The sequence below is a fragment of the Miscanthus floridulus genome, chromosome 12, assembly GCF_019320115.1.
Source record: "Miscanthus floridulus cultivar M001 chromosome 12, ASM1932011v1, whole genome shotgun sequence".
Classification (NCBI taxonomy): Eukaryota; Viridiplantae; Streptophyta; class Magnoliopsida; order Poales; family Poaceae; genus Miscanthus; species Miscanthus floridulus.
In genome coordinates, this window is record NC_089591.1 from 71,088,814 (window position 1) to 71,106,584 (window position 17,771).

Here is a 17,771-nt window from a genome sequence, read left to right on the forward strand (position 1 = left end):
ATGCGTCGTCCATAGTCTCGAGTACCGCCTAGTGGACGTCGTCGGTCCTAGCGCTGGTCTGGGCGGCTGGGCCGGTAGCTTACGGCCACTCTACACCGGGGGGAGGCGACACGAACACTGCTGCCCGGTCATGACCATTAAACTGAGACACAAAACGGGGACAAACAGTTATTTTCTTGCTATAACATGACTCTACAGTTAAAAGGAGGCATCATTTACCTTTGGGGGAGGTCGAGCCAGCTTGAAGGCGTGCTCGATGGCGTTCAGCGCGACATAATTGGGATCGGCCAGGTTGAACAGCTCTCCAATCCTGGCTTTGATTTCCATCTTGTCAAGCGGCTCCTTTCTGGTCCTCGTTGGATCAGCGCCTCCTTGGTACTCGAAGCCTGGATGAATCCTCTTCTGGCAGGGCTGGATTCTTCGGCTGATGAAGTTGCCGACCACGCTTGGGCCATCAAGCCTTCCCCACGGGATCATCCCGAGCAGTTCGGCGATCTGCTCTAAGTTCTCGGGCTTCTCCGACCAGCTATTCTTCTTCTCTGGAATCAGCCCCATGTCGCATAGGGTGATGGTGTTCGGCTCTTCATGGATGTAGAACCACTTCTTGTACCACTCGTCCAGTGAGGTGTTCCAGGGGCAGTGCAAGTATTGAGCCTTCATGCCATCACGCAGGTTTAGGTAGACGCCTCCGGCTATCTTCGAGCCACCACTCCCTTTCTTCTGAAGATAGAACAGGTGGCGAAAGAGGTCGAAATGGGGCTAGAAGCCACCATAAGCCTCGTAGAGATGGATGAAGGTGGAGACAAGAAAAATCGAGTTGAGATGCAGATTGCAAATCCCAATCTCGTAATACAAACAGAGACCCTAAAGGAAAGGGTGCACTGGAATCCCAAAACCCTGTTTGAAGAAGTCTTCGAAAACCACAATCTCACCTGGTTGTGGATTGGGGAAGCTTTCTCCTTCCGGCGCGTGCCATCCAACGAGTGCCTTGTTGTGGAGCACCCCCATGGCGACGAGGTCTTCGATGGTCTGCTCGTTGCTCCGTGATTTCCACCACTCCTTCGCCATGATTCCGCCTTTCTTCTGGGCGTCTCTCTTCGTCATTAGTCTGTCCTTTCTAAGGGGGTGGATGCGGTGGCGAGGGGGTTTGGCGATGATTATCAGAGAAATAGGGTTTGGCAAGAGGAAGACGAAGGTGGCGGCGGCGAATGACAATGGGGAACGGTGTCAGTAACTTGCCAGATCTACATTATAAATAGCAAAGAGTTCTGTCGTTTCGTCCGCCCGAGATTCTTGGGAGACGTGCGCACGCGCAGCGGACGGTTGTTCACACCACCTCGAGATCTACGCCAATAAACGCGCCCCTTCGTTTACAGTGTACGCGCCTCTTCGATGATAAAGTGAGAGGGCCCACACTGACGCACCTCCATACAGGTGCCACGCGACAGTTTGCCAGAAAGAGTAAGAGGGCAGAATGACGTGCTATACCTGTTTGCTTTTTTGACCAGACGTGTCAGTTTGGACTTGGCATAGTACGGCGACAAATAAATACACCAAATAATAGTACAAGTGGCGCACGCGATAATGGATTGCCCAGACCACTACTGTGCCCGGGGATTGCCTAGACCACTACTGTGCTCGGGGACTGACCAGACCACTCCCGTGCTCGGGGACTACTCCGACCACGGTGACTTTTCCGACCATTATCGTACTCAGTAAATGCTATGACCACTGCTGTGCTCGGGGACTTTCCCGACCACTATTCGGGGTTCACTCTCCTTGGCTACATGTAATTTGTACTCACATACAGTTAAGAGACACTTCTTTAGACCTTGCTACAAGGCTCATATTTCGCCTTCCAGCAAGCTCGGGGACTACGTCGGTACGATGCACCTGCCGGTGCATTTTGTTTTGCCTGTACGGCAATTGGATTTTTAACGTCAGCGGAAATTCTTTTTAGACCCTGGCACCACGTGCCTACGTCACCTACTACCAGGCTCGGGGACTAAGTGGACACACTTCACCTTGCGGTGAATGTGTTTGTTTTTTGACCCCTACGCCTCTGATGTTCAAGGACGCTATGCTTCAAGACCACTTACATTTCTTTTCAGAAATACAAGTGGGCACACTTCTTAGGACAAGAAATCTTTTTCTTTTTTCTTAAAGAGCACCATACATTTTTCGGACAACCTACTTCTCCAGTGATGACGGTGGTCGGAGGCATCAAGGGCTCAAACCTCACTTGTCGGAGAAGGTTAAAATAGCGTGTCGCAGCATAATACATGATGCTCGGGGACTAGCTGTGGGGGTATTAACCCCTATACCCTTACGGCTAAGCTTGGGCTGGCCCAGATCGATGGGTTCGGTCCACCCGAGAGACGACGTGCGGCCCAGTCAACCTAGTTGGAGTCCCATGCAAGGAGTCAAGGTGGATTTGGCGATCAAGCAGGATCCTAGTCGGTTAGAATAGGAATCCTTATCCGGTCACATATGGCAATTGTAACTGACTAGGATTAGTTTTCAGATCTGTAACCCTGCCCCCCGGACTATATAAGGCGGGTAGGGGATCCCTCTAAAAAACATCTCTCATTGACATACAGCAATACAAATCAGACGCAGGACGTAGTTATTACGCCTTCTCGGCGGCCGAACCTGGATAAAACCTCGTGTCTGTCTTGCGTCACCGTCTTGTTTGGGGTTTGCGCATCTGTCTGCCGATAATCTACTACCTTGGGCATACCCCTAGAAAGACTGCCGACCATATTTCGTCGACACACTTATACCTAAACTTTAGAAAATTATGAAATATCAAATTCCTAGCTAAATAGCCTAGTCCATAGAGTAGATTCTAATTTCTCCAAAATGAAAGAATCTAAACAGGCCAGTCTTCTTCGGCAACCAGCCCAGGAGACCAGAATTACATTCAGAATTGGACTCATTGGATGATGGCATATCGAACCAAGCTCGGACAAGAGTAGGGCTGGACAAAATACTCGCGGCTCGCCAGCTCGCTCGACTCGTATCTAGCTCAGCTCGGCTCGGCTCGTTTTAACTTTTTCATGAGCGAAGCTGAAAATCTAGCTCGCTGTTTTAACGAGCTAGCTCGTGAGCTGCTCACGAGCTCAAACGAGTTAAGGCCTATCAGCCCACGACCATAAATCCAGAAGATGATGATGCTGACATAGAAGTGTACACCTATTCCATTGATATGTAATCATTATTTTCAGTTGTTTCATATGAATTTTGATTTTATAATTTTTGTGGTACTTAAATGTTGATTTATGGATTGTTTTCCAGAGAGAAGATGATGATGCTGACATTGAATTTGTGAACGTTCCTAAGTCTGTGGTGGCAAGCAACTAGTAAGTATGCTGGAACTGCACGAATTATGGATGGACCAGTTATGTTGCATGGTCGATACTTTTGATGAAAATCATGTATGGTTGCATAATGGTGGACGTCATATTCTGGAGTTATTATAGCATGGACATTATAAACATGTGTGTTCTATTTTTTAGTAGCTCATGAGCTAAATGAACCAGCTCGAGCTCGCTAACAAGCCGAGCTAAGCTGTTCCTCTAGCGCGTTCCTCTAGCGCGTAATATTAACGAGCTGAATCGAACCGGCTCGATATCCAGCCGTACCAGAGGACTTCTTTTTCTTGCGAGATCGGCCAAAAGACGACATGATGATGAAAAGATTCTACAAAGCGTGAGCAATAGAGTTCTAATTAGGAGCGAGGCCACTTAATTTAATTTGAAACCAAACTAAGGCACCACTGTGTGTACTGTATGTAAGTGGGCAACATGGGTACCAGTTAAGCACTAGAGCCGTTGGATGGGGCCATCAAGGTTATCTGTTGTTGGTGCACCTAACGCGTAAGCGTGTGACAATTTGCGTGCGCGCGCACCAGGCGAGGATCTCTATAAAAGAACTGCCTGACAGTGACTCAGGCCCCGTTTAGAAGCCAAAAATTTTTGGTTTTGGGTACTGTAGCTTGTTTGTTTGTATTTGGTAATTAGTGTTTAATTATGGACTAATTAGGTTTGAAAGTTTCGTCTCGCGATTTCTCACCCAACTGTGTAATTAGTTTTTTTTTCATCTACATTTAGTACTCCATACATGTGCCGCAAGATTCGATGTGACGGGTACTGCACAAAAATTTTTGCGAGCCAGGCTTCCGCTATACTATATAGTACTAGTGTACTATATTCTGTGAGTTGTGACTATCTATGTCCTTCCCTGTCCTAATAAAACAAAACAAAAAAGATATAAACGTTTGTGTAGTGGATGCCGCACCATAAAAGTGTTACAGCTAATCGAATTTTGTGATACGTGCACGGAGTATTAAGTGTAGACGAAAAAAACTAATTACACAGTTTGGTTGAAAATTACGAGACGAACGTTTTGAGCCTAATTAGTCCATGATTGAACACTAATTACCAAATAAAAACGAAAATGCTACAGTAGCCAAATTTCCAAAATTCGCGAACTAAACACGCACTTAGGGGGAGTCCTGTAAAGATATAGGCTCCGTTTGGCTTACCCCATATTTAACTTGTTCGATTTCTTTTTTTAACCGGAATAATATTTTTTTCTCACAATATTTCAGCCAAAACAGTATTTTTGAGCTAATTTCAGTCAAGATGTGATTACCGAGAATAACCTCGTCATAAGTCCAAGCTAACCGTCGGGATGTTGTCATCAGCAGGGGTCATCAGGGTCTCACTCACCAATTAAAAGTCACCAAGCGTTGAACTGATCGAGCTTCACCAACTCGCAGGAATTAATCACCAGATCGATAAACATGTCGTTTTGACGAGTGTACTACAGTGACCAGCTAGCTAGTGTAGGTGGCGCTGTCCCTGTTGAGTGTTGACGCAGGTCGTTGATCCGTCGTCCTCTTTCACGGGGCCAAAATAAACGAGCGATAGGGTCAACCTAGCTACCGGTCCTTCGTATCCCGATTCTTGGATACTCTTCGCCCTGTCAGGCCGGATGTTTAACACTAATTTAAGACATTAAACATAGATACTCTTCGTACCTTTCGGCTTTTGGTGACCTGACCTCATGCGCTTTCCATCCATGCTACCGATCGCGCCCGGTCGAGTGCATGGGGGAATATTATTGGTGATTACACTTTAATTTTGTTGCCAAGTGTAGCTTTATTTGCTTCGTTTCTGTGTATGCATGTCGATCTGTGATTGGTTGCAGACTCCAACATTTTCCTAATCGACGCTTAATAAATTATAAGACGTCGTCTTCTTCCTTACTACGCTCTGCTAATCGTAATCGTAATCGTAATCGATCATCTCGACCGCTTTTAGAAAAGAGGGTCGGATGGATCTCCATCTCCTCTTGCTGGCTACCAGTCTTCGTCGCCGTCAGCGCACGCCACGTCTCCCTTTTAACTTGCTGTAGCCGCAGGCGATCAGGTTTCACGTCGTCTATGATGTGCCCGCCGGAAAGGTCGATCGACGATCGCTCACGGCGGCTGGGCATGCATTCAGACCAGGCAGAGGACGCCGCACCGCGCAGGTTCAGGCCGGGGATCCTGCAGCACCGCCGGAGCTGAATGAATGAATCTGTAGCAAACGCGCCCTCGATCGTTGCTTGCTTGCTTGCTTTACATAATTCTCCATTTTCGTCGTTTTGGCTTTGCTTGCTCGGATGGATATGCTGCTATGCTTGCCGGCCTAAAAAAGAATGTGAAGTCACATTCCTAACCGTCACATAGGCACATAGGAGTCGTAGCTTACTCCTACCTGCTTGGTATGGCCAGTGGCCTGTAGGCGTACGTGACAGGTAAAATTAAAAAATGAGTCGTGTGGTTGCTCGGTTCAGTTCAGCTGCCTCGGAAATACTCATAAAAAATGAGTTGACTGGCGATGATCTCTCATTATTTTGTCTATAGCAGAACAGCATAAGTGCATATAATAATAACATGGGATAATAGGGTACTGCAATGTACACAGCAGAACTTTTCGATTGGTCGAGGAAATAAAATAGCATTATATAGTTAGCAAATTATGCAAATAAAATAAGGTACTACATTGCAAATGTGCAGTCTAATTAGTTTACCTAACCCCATCCCTTTAGATACTCATATCATCATATCATGGCCACCTTATTAGAAAACCTGAAGACCTACTACAAGTACAGGGGTACACTTCCTCCAGCCTCACGCTCTGAAGTCACTAGCCAACACACGCATATCACGCAGGCAACATGGTGAAATTAGAAGCCACCAAAGAGCACGACGATGGCTGCGACGTGACCGTCACGGTGGCGCCGGCGCTTCCGGTGCAGGAACGACACCGCCTGCCGCTGTCCAACCTGGACCTCCTCCTGCCGCCGCTGGACGTCAGCGTCTTCTTCTGCTACCTCCACCCGGCGCCCACCGCGGCCGGTCTCAAGGAGGCACTGGCCAAGACGCTGGTGGCGTACTACCCGTTGGCCGGGGAGGTGGTGGCCAACGGCGACGGAGAGCCGGAGCTGCTCTGCAGCGGCCGCGGCGTGGACTTCACGGAGACGACCGCGGCCGGCGTCGAGCTGCGGGAGGTCCGGCTGGGCGCCGTGGACGAGGGCGTTGAGAAGCTGGTGCCTGCCAAGAAGGCCGGCGTGATGGCGGTCAAGGTATGTATCGTCGACGACCTGGTTAAGCTGCGTGTACGTAAAAAATGTTGCTTTCCCGTAAAACACGTTACTCGCATGATGCGTTTATTTGCATTGCATGACGTAGCATTGCATCACGCAACGTCCTTTTGAGTCTTTGATGAGTGATGACGACCGTATTGTTGCATGGCGCATGACATGCACGCAACGCCCGCAGCTGACCAATTTCAGGTGCTGCGGCGCCGTCGTCGGGTGCACCTTCGACCACCGCGTCTGCGACGCCTACTCCTTCAACATGTTCCTCGTCGCGTGGGCCGCAACAGCCCGTGGCAGCTCTGCGCCACCACCGGCCCCGTCCTTCCGCCGCTCCCTCGTCGCCCCACGCAACCCACCACATCAGCGCGCACCGTCCACCGACGCCCTCATCGACCGCCTGTTCTCTCCTCGCAGCGCCGCGCCACCGCCACCCGCCGCCGTGGGCCGCTCCGTCAACCGGATCTACCGCATTGCCGCGGCGGACATCGCCGCGCTGAAGGCCTGGGCGGGGCCGGGGCGCACGAAGCTGGAGGCGTTCACGGCGCACCTATGGCAACTCTGCGCCAGGGCGGCCTCCCCGCGCCAGAGCCAGTGCTGCATGGGGGTGGTCGTGGACGGGCGCACCCGCATGTTCCCGGACGGCGCCATGAAGGCCTACTTCGGCAACGTGCTCACCATCCCGTACGGCGTCATCGACTCCGAGGACCTCGGCCTCATGTCCCTCGCCGGCGTGGCGGACGACGTGCACCGGTGGGTGGCGGAGGCCGCCACCGGCGACCATTTCCGGGGCCTCGTGGACTGGGTGGAGGCGCTGCGGCCTAAGCCGGCCGCGGCGAGGGCGTACCTGGGAGGAACCGGCGGGAACGAGGCGATGTCGTGCATCGTGTCGTCCGGTATGACCTTCCCGGTGGGGAAGGCCGACTTCGGGACGGGGCTTCCCGCGTTCGCGTCATACCATTTCCCGTGGCCCGCCGGCGCCGGGTACGTGATGCCGATGCCGAGCGCGCGCGGGGACGGCGACTGGTTGGTGTACGTGCACGTGGCGCCGGAGGTGGCGAAGGTGATGGAGGAGGAGTCCACCGTGTTCCAAGCCCTCGAGAACAGCTACGTGTTTGAGTGATTTGACATGTTGTCGTGCATGCACATGGTAAGTGTTGTGTACTAGTACTTGTGAAGCTAATGTATGTCATGGATGCCCGCTGTGTCTAGAGTTGATTGGTATGGAGTACACTCGCTACTCGCTACTCAGTAGTGCTACACTGCTACCAATTGTCCAGTTGGTAACTATATATGTTTCGATCTGAGAAAATAATAGTACTCCATGTCACGTGACATATGTGTAACAAATGTTACTTACTAAGGCTTGCTGTGCCTAGTTAGGGCCATCTTTTGGACAGTATATGTCAACTCAAATAATACTACTAGTATATATACATTGAGTTGAAATTGGCGTATAACTCAATTAGTGAGCATATGTGATTGGAAACTTGTTTTTTTATGAGGGGAGGGGGCGAATAGTCCACTAGTATAGAAACAATTATGTTTGGCAGCACTCTTTCGGTTTGTACTAATATTTTTTGAAACACCAATGGAAAAGACCAGTAAAAATGGTGGTGTTTTCGTCGGCATCATTTGAGAACCGCCTGTGTAAATATTTATACTGGCAATTTTCTTAAACCACCGTCGGTATAAAGTCGATCTATACTGGTAGTATACTTACACAAACTACTAATGTAAATATTTTCAAGAATTTACATATGAAACAAAAAATAGCAAAAAGAACCAGGAGAGGCCCACCAATTAGCCCCCAAAGTTCGTGTGTCACAAGTCATTGCACGAAATACACGCGCATGCAGTTGATGAGGATTAAACTCACGACTTTAGGCCTCACGCATTCCTTCCTTAAACCACTACGCCTCAAAGTCAATTGTAATTGAGTATCAGATACATTTCTTTTGTATTTACTTTGTAAATATTGAAATCCATATTTGAGATCCTAAACAAATTTAAATGAAAAGTTTTAGATCCCTTCAAGTACTACAACTTTGGTTTAAGCCATTTTTCTATTCAAGGTCATTTGAAAAATTCAAAAAAATATGAATTTTGAAATTATTAATCTTAAAATATAATTTCTAGTATAAATGATTTCACATGAAAAAGCAGTCAACTACAAAAGTTATAAATCTTTTCGAGTACTAAAACTTTCATTTACATCATTTCTTCATTCAAGATCATATAAAAAAATCTTTACAAATGTTTTAAATTATTTGTCATGACGCTATGTTAAGAAAACCATCCATGTAAATACATCTTTACCGATGGATTTCTTATTAAGCCTATTGACAATATAAATCATATACTCACACTAGCTGTTCTCTTATGCAGTACGTGAAAACCTGCAAACTTACAGCGTGCACCATCGGATGCGTGATCTGCGGCCTAGAAAGTTCCCTAGTACATTTTCATTTCCCTCCCCACACTGCTTCAGTGCCCTTTGCAATTAGACCCCTGAAGAAGCTTGAGTGTGCCACCAGGTCTACTCCAATCGTTCCCATCTGATAAAATACCATGTCAGTGACACATGTTATGGTGTCATTCGTAAGAGTGGTAAAAAATTAAATGCCCAGGAGTCGCTGGGTCGGACTTGGGAGCCATGGCGGCTGTACAAAAGGTTCCCATATGAAGAAGCTGAGATTTTTAATTTTTTACCATCCTTACGGATGACACTCATTCGTTTGCCATTTTTGTGCGCGTCTCTATATATTTGTCATCGCAAACAGTAATCTTTCTATTTTTTTACCATTTTTGCTGAGGTGGCATGCCAGATAGGCACGCCAGCGTGGCAAGGAGCCTGGGAGCCCTAACTTGGCACACGAAATGGGCCTATTCACTGGAACTTATCAGCTAGAATCTACAGTAATTTTCTCTCACAACAAAACAGCTTCAACCGGTTTATCAGCCAGCTTTAATACCAGCCGAACATGCCCTATGCATACGAGAAGTCCAGAGGATGCACTTAAGTCTAAGTCCATGTTCGCTCGAACTTATCAGCCGTACCGTTTCAGCGAAATAATAGTGTTTTTCTCTCACAACAAATCAACATCAGCATCAGCTGTTTTTCCAGCTAACCGAACCGGGGCTAAGTCTTTGTGAGACGTTGGTTCTAGGATGACACACAAATACAGACGTTGGTTCTTGGATGACACACAAATACACAATCACTTGAGATGGGAGAGAACTTTGTGCCAGAAGCTTCACGAGTTGTTCTTGACGAAAGGATAGGGAAATATTGTTTGGAACTTGCGGCCAATCGTGGGGAGAGCTAGATCACCAGAAATCGCAAGCCACGAATTGCGGTTGTGCGAAGTTGTACTGGTGGCTTGTGCTGCTAACGAAAAAAATAAAATCTTATCCAACCTTAGCTAGCCCATCATTATTCGATGTTGGATTCTCCAGGTGGTGTGTCAGTGCGACGACCTTGACATGTTGGCCCGTCACTCGCGCCTGCGCCACTTCTGGGCAATCAAACAACGCACTCGCCAACTACTACTCGCTAATCAAACGGTGGCCACTACGACTACGAGACTAAAAAAGTTGAAACACCACTCACACAAGTCGAAGCACGTATGACGTATCCTAGATAGGAACACTCCATATCACCGATGTATGCAAGGGAAACTTAAACAAAAAAAAAAAAACAAGCAAGAGAGGAAAAAACAAATTGCAGCTCGACTAATCATCTTTGCTTGTTTCATAATGTCGACCTCTAAATATCCAACTTCCATCGAACACCAACACTGCATGTACAATAGCTGTTGTGCCGAAGCACAACAAATGATGACACATGGAAGCTTTAAGTTTGCCAAAGGCTATGTTTGGTTGAGTTGTTTGTGGTTGTGAAAAAAGTCTTACAAACAGTTTAATAACCACAAAAGGCACCATATGTGCTACGTAGCTACATACTTCTCTGTTTTAAATTATAAGACGTTTTGATTTTTCTAGATACATTGTTTTTACTGTAAAGAAGGCATCCGAGCAGGTTGGCGGGTCACATGCATAGTGGTGCAAGGCAAAGGCAGCCATCAGACTCGATGACGACACTGCAACCTTCGTAGCCGTTGTTCCCTCTTTTGGACTTCAGAGACAATGCTCCCTCCGTCTAAAAATAAGTGCATACTTTGAAAAGTCAATTAATCTTAAGTTTGACTAAATATATAAAAAAACTATTTTTATTGTACCAAATAAATATCATGAGATTAATCATGCCATATATTTTTATAGTAAACATATTTACAAATGTTAATAATAAGAACAACTCCAGCAAAAGACCTCAAATCATGGTCCCTACTTTTGAGCCATGTTGTCTTGATTGCACTCCAACAACAGCTCTCAAAACTAGGCTCCTATTTCTCAATTTCTACTATTTTCTTCACTATCTATGCATATGCATTGGACAAAAGCACAATAGACAAAAAAAATATATTTATGATTTTGAGTAACAATATTAAATCTACAAATTCAAATACAAATATTTAAACTTGTTCTAAATTTAAATTGAAAGCACAAAGTTCATGACATAACATCAAATAAATTGCTATAGTCCATCATAATATGTCAAATAAAGTCTACGATGCGCAGGTTCCCACCATGCATGTCTCACGGTGCCACTTGACGACTAGGCATCGAACCACGCCGAGCCTTCTTGCGTTCCCTTTCTTCAGCATCAGCAAGAATGAGCATAGCCACAACCAAATCATCATCATCATCATCATCTGATTCCTCTTCCTCGCACCATTGCTAAAAAAAATCATCATCATCATCGGTAAACACCATCTGCAGTAAAGGAAATAATAAGATCCATGAACAGCATAATATTTTTAAAAAGGAACACATATATAGCCCTCATTGCTAACACATATGCCTTTACATTGGAGTCCAATGTGTTGACATCAGAAAAAATAATCTTCTGTTCTTGCTCCCACATCAACTTCCTTTCCTTAATAGCAACCTTGCACTCCTCAATCGATGCCTTGCGCTCTTGCATCTTCTTCTTCTCCTGCCATCTAGCTTCTCTAATTTTTTTCCTTTTCAATAAGAAATCTCTCAAGCATCCCTGCATACTTATATTCTTCCCCTCCCTTTTTCACCTTCCCCTTTGCTTGCTTCCTCCCCATAGGCCTTTTCGCACTACACAAGGATGAGTCAGGAGTTTGGTTCTTGCCACTATCATTATCTTCTTGATCAAGAACATCAATTGGGTTTGAGTTGCTTGTTCTAGGCCTTTTGGAGGACGGAACAGCTGTGAACTTGGCGCAATTCCTAACCTTCAACCAACAATGATTGAAAGTGAAACCCTTCTTGTTTGGCTCCTTGTCTGCATATATAGTTTGTGCTTCTAGCACCTGAAAGCAAAGACATGTGTGAGTCAGCATGTTTGGTATATTAATGAATTGATCCATGCCTAACCTTCAATACGAAAGGATTTCTTACATGTTCCTGGAAAGACACACCACTAGGATGGCGACGCTCAACTTCCTCAAAATAACCCTGAAACTTCTGCACCTCCTTGTAAATTATGCCCCACCGACGCTCAAGAGAGTTGGCAGTCCTAGTAGATTCAAATTTCTTGTTGGCATGGTAGTTATCATGAATTCGCTTCCAATAAGATTTACCAGGTTGCTCATTTCCAGTGATAGGATCCGTGCTAATATTCCCCCATGACTCACATAGCCGGATTTCCTCTTGCGGAGAGTAGTTGGCAGCACGGCTTGCCTTCATTTTGGATGCACTAGGTTCACTACCAATTGGTTAAGCACAAATTGACGAAATGTCAATATCACCAATCTCAATGTTCTCGGACATCATCCTTGACCCCTGACTTCCTTTCGACATATCTCAAGCTGTGGAAACACTAATCAAGAAAAAAAAAAAACAGCACATAAATGAACTATTCAGATCCAATCTCACTGAGTTCTAATATCTCAAGTACATATATTTCATTCCATGTCGCTACAAATATGTCAGCAATGCAAATGCAATAATATCTTATAAATAAAAAATAAAGTTCAACCAATATTGCATTCCCAAATGATAGCACCGAATATTTTATTGGATTTCATTTTGGCATCAAGGGTTCCATATACATCTACTATGATCTCCATCAAAACCAGCAAAAAAGACAAACTACAGGAAGAAGCTGATAGCTGAAGATGAGGACCGCACGTGGAGGATCGGACCTGAACTTCTGCGCAACAGGGATCCCTGTATCTGTCTTGCTCTGCTTTCCAAGCCTGTACTTCTGCGCAACAGGGATGAGGCCTGGGAGCACGAATCAGCACCAGGCAAAGAGATACACGCACAACATTTACACATGAATTTGCAGAGAAGAGATCGGAGCAGCTGGTACCTGCAGACGAGGACCTCACGTGGGGGATCAAACCTGGAGCACGCGGGGGAGCTGAGGACCTGGAGCACACGGAGACGGACGACGCGCGGGGAGGGCGGCGGAGGCACGCGGGAGGAAGGGCGCGGGAAAACTCTGGGCGCACACGGGACTAGGCGGCGGCGCGCGAGGAATTTTGCCGAGCGCGGGCGGGGCGCGCGGGAAAGTTTAGCTGGGGAGGGAAAAAAACGGAGCCTTTTTTTTTTGAAAAACTAAAAACGGAGCCAATCCCAGGATGCGAGCGCTGGAACTAGATTTCTTTGGCTCTAAAATCTGAGTTTGGGAGCCCAAGGTTTTGCTAGAGTTGCTCTAAATCTGGTGAAATTTTAAGATTGGATTGACTTGAAGTGTGAGATGTATACTCTCTTCGTCCATTTTTAATCGTCGTTCCCACTTCTCATCAAAGAGTTAAACATACTCAAACTTTGACTAAACATATACAAGAAAATATTAATATTTTTAGTACATAATTAGTATCATTAGATAATCATTGAATCTATTTTTATAATAAATTTACTTAGAAATATAAATATTGTTAATATTTTTTATAAATCTAATACAGGCGACGGCGACCACAACAGGGTATCGTCTCGTCCTTCCTAGAGGCTGGAGCCTGGAGGCATCATTTTGGTGAACCAGTTGATTTAAGTACATGTGAAACAAAACTGTAATTATGACGTTTAAGTATGCGTATGTTAGTCTTCGCCTCCTTGTGTAATCCACCTCCATATGTGTACCAAAGTACCAAAGCTCATGCATCCCTGATGGGTCCAAAATTCACCAAACCTGCTATTCCAAATTCAGAAGATGAAGTGAGCAGTACGTCAGGAAGGGAAAAAAAACACATCTAAACCTGCAGATTTCTCAGTACTCATAATTATGAAGATTCTTGTAGCATTCAAAGCTAAGCACTCCATCAAAATATGTTCAGCTTGCCCTCACACCAACCTGATTGATCCAAAATCAACCAAAACATAGTGCCGCAAACTCAGAAGATGTTGTAATTAAAAAAAAAGAGCGTACCCAATGCAGAGAGCTCCCGCTGTGAAGGGTGTTAGTGGCAAGTCTTTCCCTTGCCTGTGCAATGCGAGGAGACCGCGACTCGAACGCAGGACCTTTCGGTCACAGACGGTAAGACTCTACCGCTTGCACCAGGCCCGCCCTTCTCAGAAGATGTTGTAATTGAGATAAAATATTAAAAATAAGGAAAATCTTGAGGTTTTGCATTCTATTATGTCAGAATGCATAAGTATATCATCCAGCATCTTGACATACAAATTTGTAGAGCCCATAAGCCGGACAACATACAGGGGTAGCATTACATGTACACACAACATAGGAATACATATGAGTAAAATGAATCCTCTTGAGTCGTCAACGATTATAACACGGTTAAGTGTTGAGATTCTGGAACAGCTCAGGCAGATGGGCATTCGTGAGCTTGGTCCGTTTTGTGATCTCACGCTGCTTCTTTTTGGGCTTAGCCTTGGGTTTCACGCCATTGATCTGGGCAGCTGCTCGTCGTTTGGCAGTATTGGTCATGGGCTTGAAACCGTTTTTCTGTAGCTCCTTCTCTATGTCGACCATGTCACGTGGTAGCTCTATTTCACGGAAGAGCTGCTTCAGGTCATCATCAACCTTGATCTTCGCTTTTGGATCATTAGGGTATACAATGTCCTCCTGGGAGTCCATGTTTGATAACAGCCAAACCTCACCTGCAGCCTTCAGAGCCTAGAGCACAGAAAATACTCAGAATTATGCAAATATGTTTAAATATAAATAGTAGAACATTCAGCTTGGATACATTGGACCACCAACAAAATAAAATATTAGGGAAACTACATCAAACACCTCATTAGCACAGACAGCACAACAGGTGTCTAGGGAAGGCAATACATGGGCTCACTGACTAAACTCAGCCACACTGGGTACCTTTGTGATTATAGAGCATGTGGAGTTATTATTTTAGCAGCATTGTTGCTGCTAACTAGTTGGGCACCTTTAAGAACAGTGTCTGCATCACATTGTGTTCAGAAACATCTCAGTTATCTGATGAGGAGAGTTAGGGTCACCTGCAAATCTTCTAATACATTTGGATATGCATCCTTGACTTCCACAACAGCAAGACCTTCTGGGAACTTCCTAATCAAAACAAGCAGTTGATCTTTTCCCTTCAGGTCATGCTTGGACTGCACAAATACGAACACCAAATCAACACATGAGATCTTAGAAGTCAGAACTAGTTCAACTGACAAACTACAGAACTCTTTAGACTATAGCTCACATAATTCCGATACAACATATTTAATCAATTATAGATTGCTGTCATAGACGTTTCATAAGTTACAGTGTGCAAGTCAGACAGTACGGGAGGTGACTAGGACCTAGGTCCTAGGCAGCTAGACCCAGAGCCTCAACTTATGGCAGGACGCAGTTGCAAGTAGCAGGGAAGACGAACGGGGCCAGGTACAGAAGGAGAGAGTTAAGGAGAAGAAGCTGATGGCTGCATCACCTATGCCTAGCCTGCCAACTATGCCAAAGTTGCAGCAGACGGATGGCCACCTTTTAAAACAAATAACTATAACAGAACCCCCGCATGTGTCAACTGGAGAATTTAGATGACTAGGACAGATAGTAAAAACATTCCACATGAAAATGTAGGGATGACAAGTGATTTCCAGTTCTGTAGCTACTAATCAAATGATTCAGAATTGGCTAAGGTTCTCGAAAGAGAGCAAAGAGAGCAAAGACGATCACTCGCGTAGAAAGTATTAACAAATGGGTAATTCAAACTAATTATGAACAAAAATAAGCACAAATTAATTTACCTTGTAAGAGAAACGCCTCCCATCATAACTTACTTTGGGGTTGTTTCTCAAGCTGTCAAAGACAGCTTTATTACCATGGATATCAACATAAGTTGCTTCATTTATCTGCTCTGCAGTAAAAGCTTGTCTTGTCTGCAAATTCAGAAGATACAACAATTGGGATTCACAAACTAGATGCAGCATCAAAATACATAATGAGAGTTTTGATGATATTTGTTTTGCTGTCCCTGGTGAGGATGTCAGTAGCTTCTACCACTATGTACAAGATTAGTCAACCATAGTAGAAATCATTGCAGGGTCATTCTAATCTTTTAAACATTGGGCTGAAATGCTTAATTCTAGTAAGGGCAAAAGTAACCAAAACATTACATTCAAGTCTGTAAAGGTGTGTAGTCATATAACACTCGACAATTCATATGCAACACGCATGCAAATATAACCACCACAGTATTTCTTACCTGTCACAACATACCAACTTAATCTATTCCGGAAATTTCACTATATATTGCAAGGGCTTAATACAGAATAAGCAGCATATAAACATTCTAGATTACAGGCTATACATAGCAAGATTTACAATCTAACATGTGAAAGAAGGTATACAAGCAATGCTAGAAATAGGATCAAAACAGGATGGGCCACTGCATCTTATACCCTTTAACAAACAACAATATCAATAACGAGTTAACAGAAAAAGCATAAAAGCCTGAAGTAATATCTACTGAGTCAGGGTTTCAATAAACAAAAAATTGTGGAATAAAAACTGAATTAGAATGAGGATTTGCATGATCAATTACACTTTGTGAGCCCAGAAGGGAGGAATCATCTCTTGAATTTGCAGTAATATGAAAAGAGAAATGGAAGAAATCTGTAGCATAGCGATAAAATACCTTGTAAAGCAGTTCGATGACAAGTTTGATCTGTGCTCCAACAGGAGATTTCCTAATCGAATTGATGTGCTGCAGCCTTTCTGTATCATTTGAAAACTTAATAGGTTGTGATGGTCGTGCTAAAACGTTGGGAGCATGTGCTGGTTGGGCCCTGTGCTTTGGCTTTGAGCTCGAAGCAGCTATGCTCGCCAAAGATGACTGGCATCTCTCCTGCTGTTGCTTAAATCTGGAGAGGCTATCCTTGAGATCCATCTGCAAAAATGACATGCTCATAAGCAAAAGGCAGATAAACAAGTACAAACAGCTTCATGCGCAAGAAAAATAATAGTCCGATAGAATGATCCGGTGTTCTTAACAAGGCCAAATTAATCATTTGCCTATCAGTTGGTTGTTTCTCAAGGATCTGACATCAAATAGATGTCTATTTCGGTATTTTCCTCTTCCCACCCCATCTTCTTGCTCCTTAGCGCTCATGGCACTACCTCTGCTGCGCTTAGCCAGGAACGAAGCACCGGCCGTGCTACGCAACTTGCCAAATCCCAGTACCCGGGCGCCTTCTAGACACCTAACCCTAGAACCGCCCCCGGCCGCCGGACGGAGCTCCAGACCCGCTGAACCCCGCATGAAAACCGAGGTGACTTACCCGGTAGCAGCGTCCGTGCGCCCCCGCTCGTCTGAGCCCGCGCGGATGGAGCGGACCGTGCTCCCCGCCGCCGGGACGGTGGTGCTCAAGCGCTCTCCGGCAGGCAGGGCGCAGATGGGGGAATCGGCTTGAGAAGAAATGAGACGAGACTTTTTTTTTTTTGGATTGCAAAGTAAAGACAACTAGACGAGACTACTTGAGAACTGAGGCTGAGGACTGGCTTAGTTCTAAAAAATTTTCATCATAAACTACCACATCGAATCTTGTGGCACATGCATAGAGTATTAAATATAGATAAAAAAAACTAGCTACACAAT

At 45.2% G+C, this 17,771-nt stretch overlaps 2 protein-coding genes and 1 pseudogene across 3 annotated transcripts; 1 reads left to right on the plus strand and 2 right to left on the minus strand.

The window, feature by feature from the left end:
- Positions 1–6,139: 6,139 nt before the first annotated feature.
- LOC136497047 (coniferyl alcohol acyltransferase-like) lies at positions 6,140–9,261 on the plus strand. Of its 2 annotated transcripts, XM_066492835.1 has the most exons (3): positions 6,140–6,636; positions 6,833–7,798; positions 9,037–9,261. In XM_066492835.1, the coding sequence occupies exons 1-2, from the start codon at positions 6,229–6,231 to the stop codon at positions 7,769–7,771; spliced, it is 1,347 nt and encodes a 448-aa protein (XP_066348932.1). In that variant the 5' UTR covers positions 6,140–6,228; the 3' UTR covers positions 7,772–7,798; positions 9,037–9,261. The 2 variants fall into 2 exon arrangements, with proteins under 2 accessions (XP_066348932.1, XP_066348931.1); XM_066492834.1 differs by lacking the exon at positions 9,037–9,261 and having other exon boundaries at positions 6,833–7,998.
- A 2,053-nt stretch (positions 9,262–11,314) lies between these two features.
- On the minus strand, positions 11,315–12,543 carry LOC136496097 (uncharacterized; annotated as a pseudogene).
- Positions 12,544–14,295: 1,752 nt separating this feature from the next.
- Positions 14,296–17,632, minus strand: LOC136496741 (uncharacterized). Its single transcript, XM_066492499.1, has 5 exons — positions 17,455–17,632; positions 16,812–17,063; positions 15,922–16,053; positions 15,166–15,282; positions 14,296–14,824 (listed from the first exon to the last, which is right to left on the minus strand). Exons 2-5 carry the CDS (start codon positions 17,061–17,063, stop codon positions 14,486–14,488), a joined length of 840 nt encoding a protein of 279 aa, XP_066348596.1. The 5' UTR covers positions 17,455–17,632; the 3' UTR covers positions 14,296–14,485.
- Positions 17,633–17,771: the final 139 nt, after the last annotated feature.

Excerpts from the sequence above, each read along its gene's own strand:
- LOC136497047 (XM_066492835.1), top strand. The coding sequence starts at position 6,229 with ATGGTGAAATTAGAAGCCACCAAAGAGCACGACGATGGCTGCGACGTG. Across the intron at positions 6,637-6,832 it reads CCGGCGTGATGGCGGTCAAG|CTGACCAATTTCAGGTGCTG; the intron begins GTATGTATCGTC and ends CAACGCCCGCAG.
- LOC136496741 (XM_066492499.1), bottom strand. The coding sequence starts at position 17,063 with ATGGATCTCAAGGATAGCCTCTCCAGATTTAAGCAACAGCAGGAGAGA. Across the intron at positions 15,283-15,921 it reads GGAGGCGTTTCTCTTACAAG|TCCAAGCATGACCTGAAGGG; the intron begins GTAAATTAATTT and ends GTATTTGTGCAG. Across the intron at positions 14,825-15,165 it reads ATGTATTAGAAGATTTGCAG|GCTCTGAAGGCTGCAGGTGA; the intron begins GTGACCCTAACT and ends TCTGTGCTCTAG.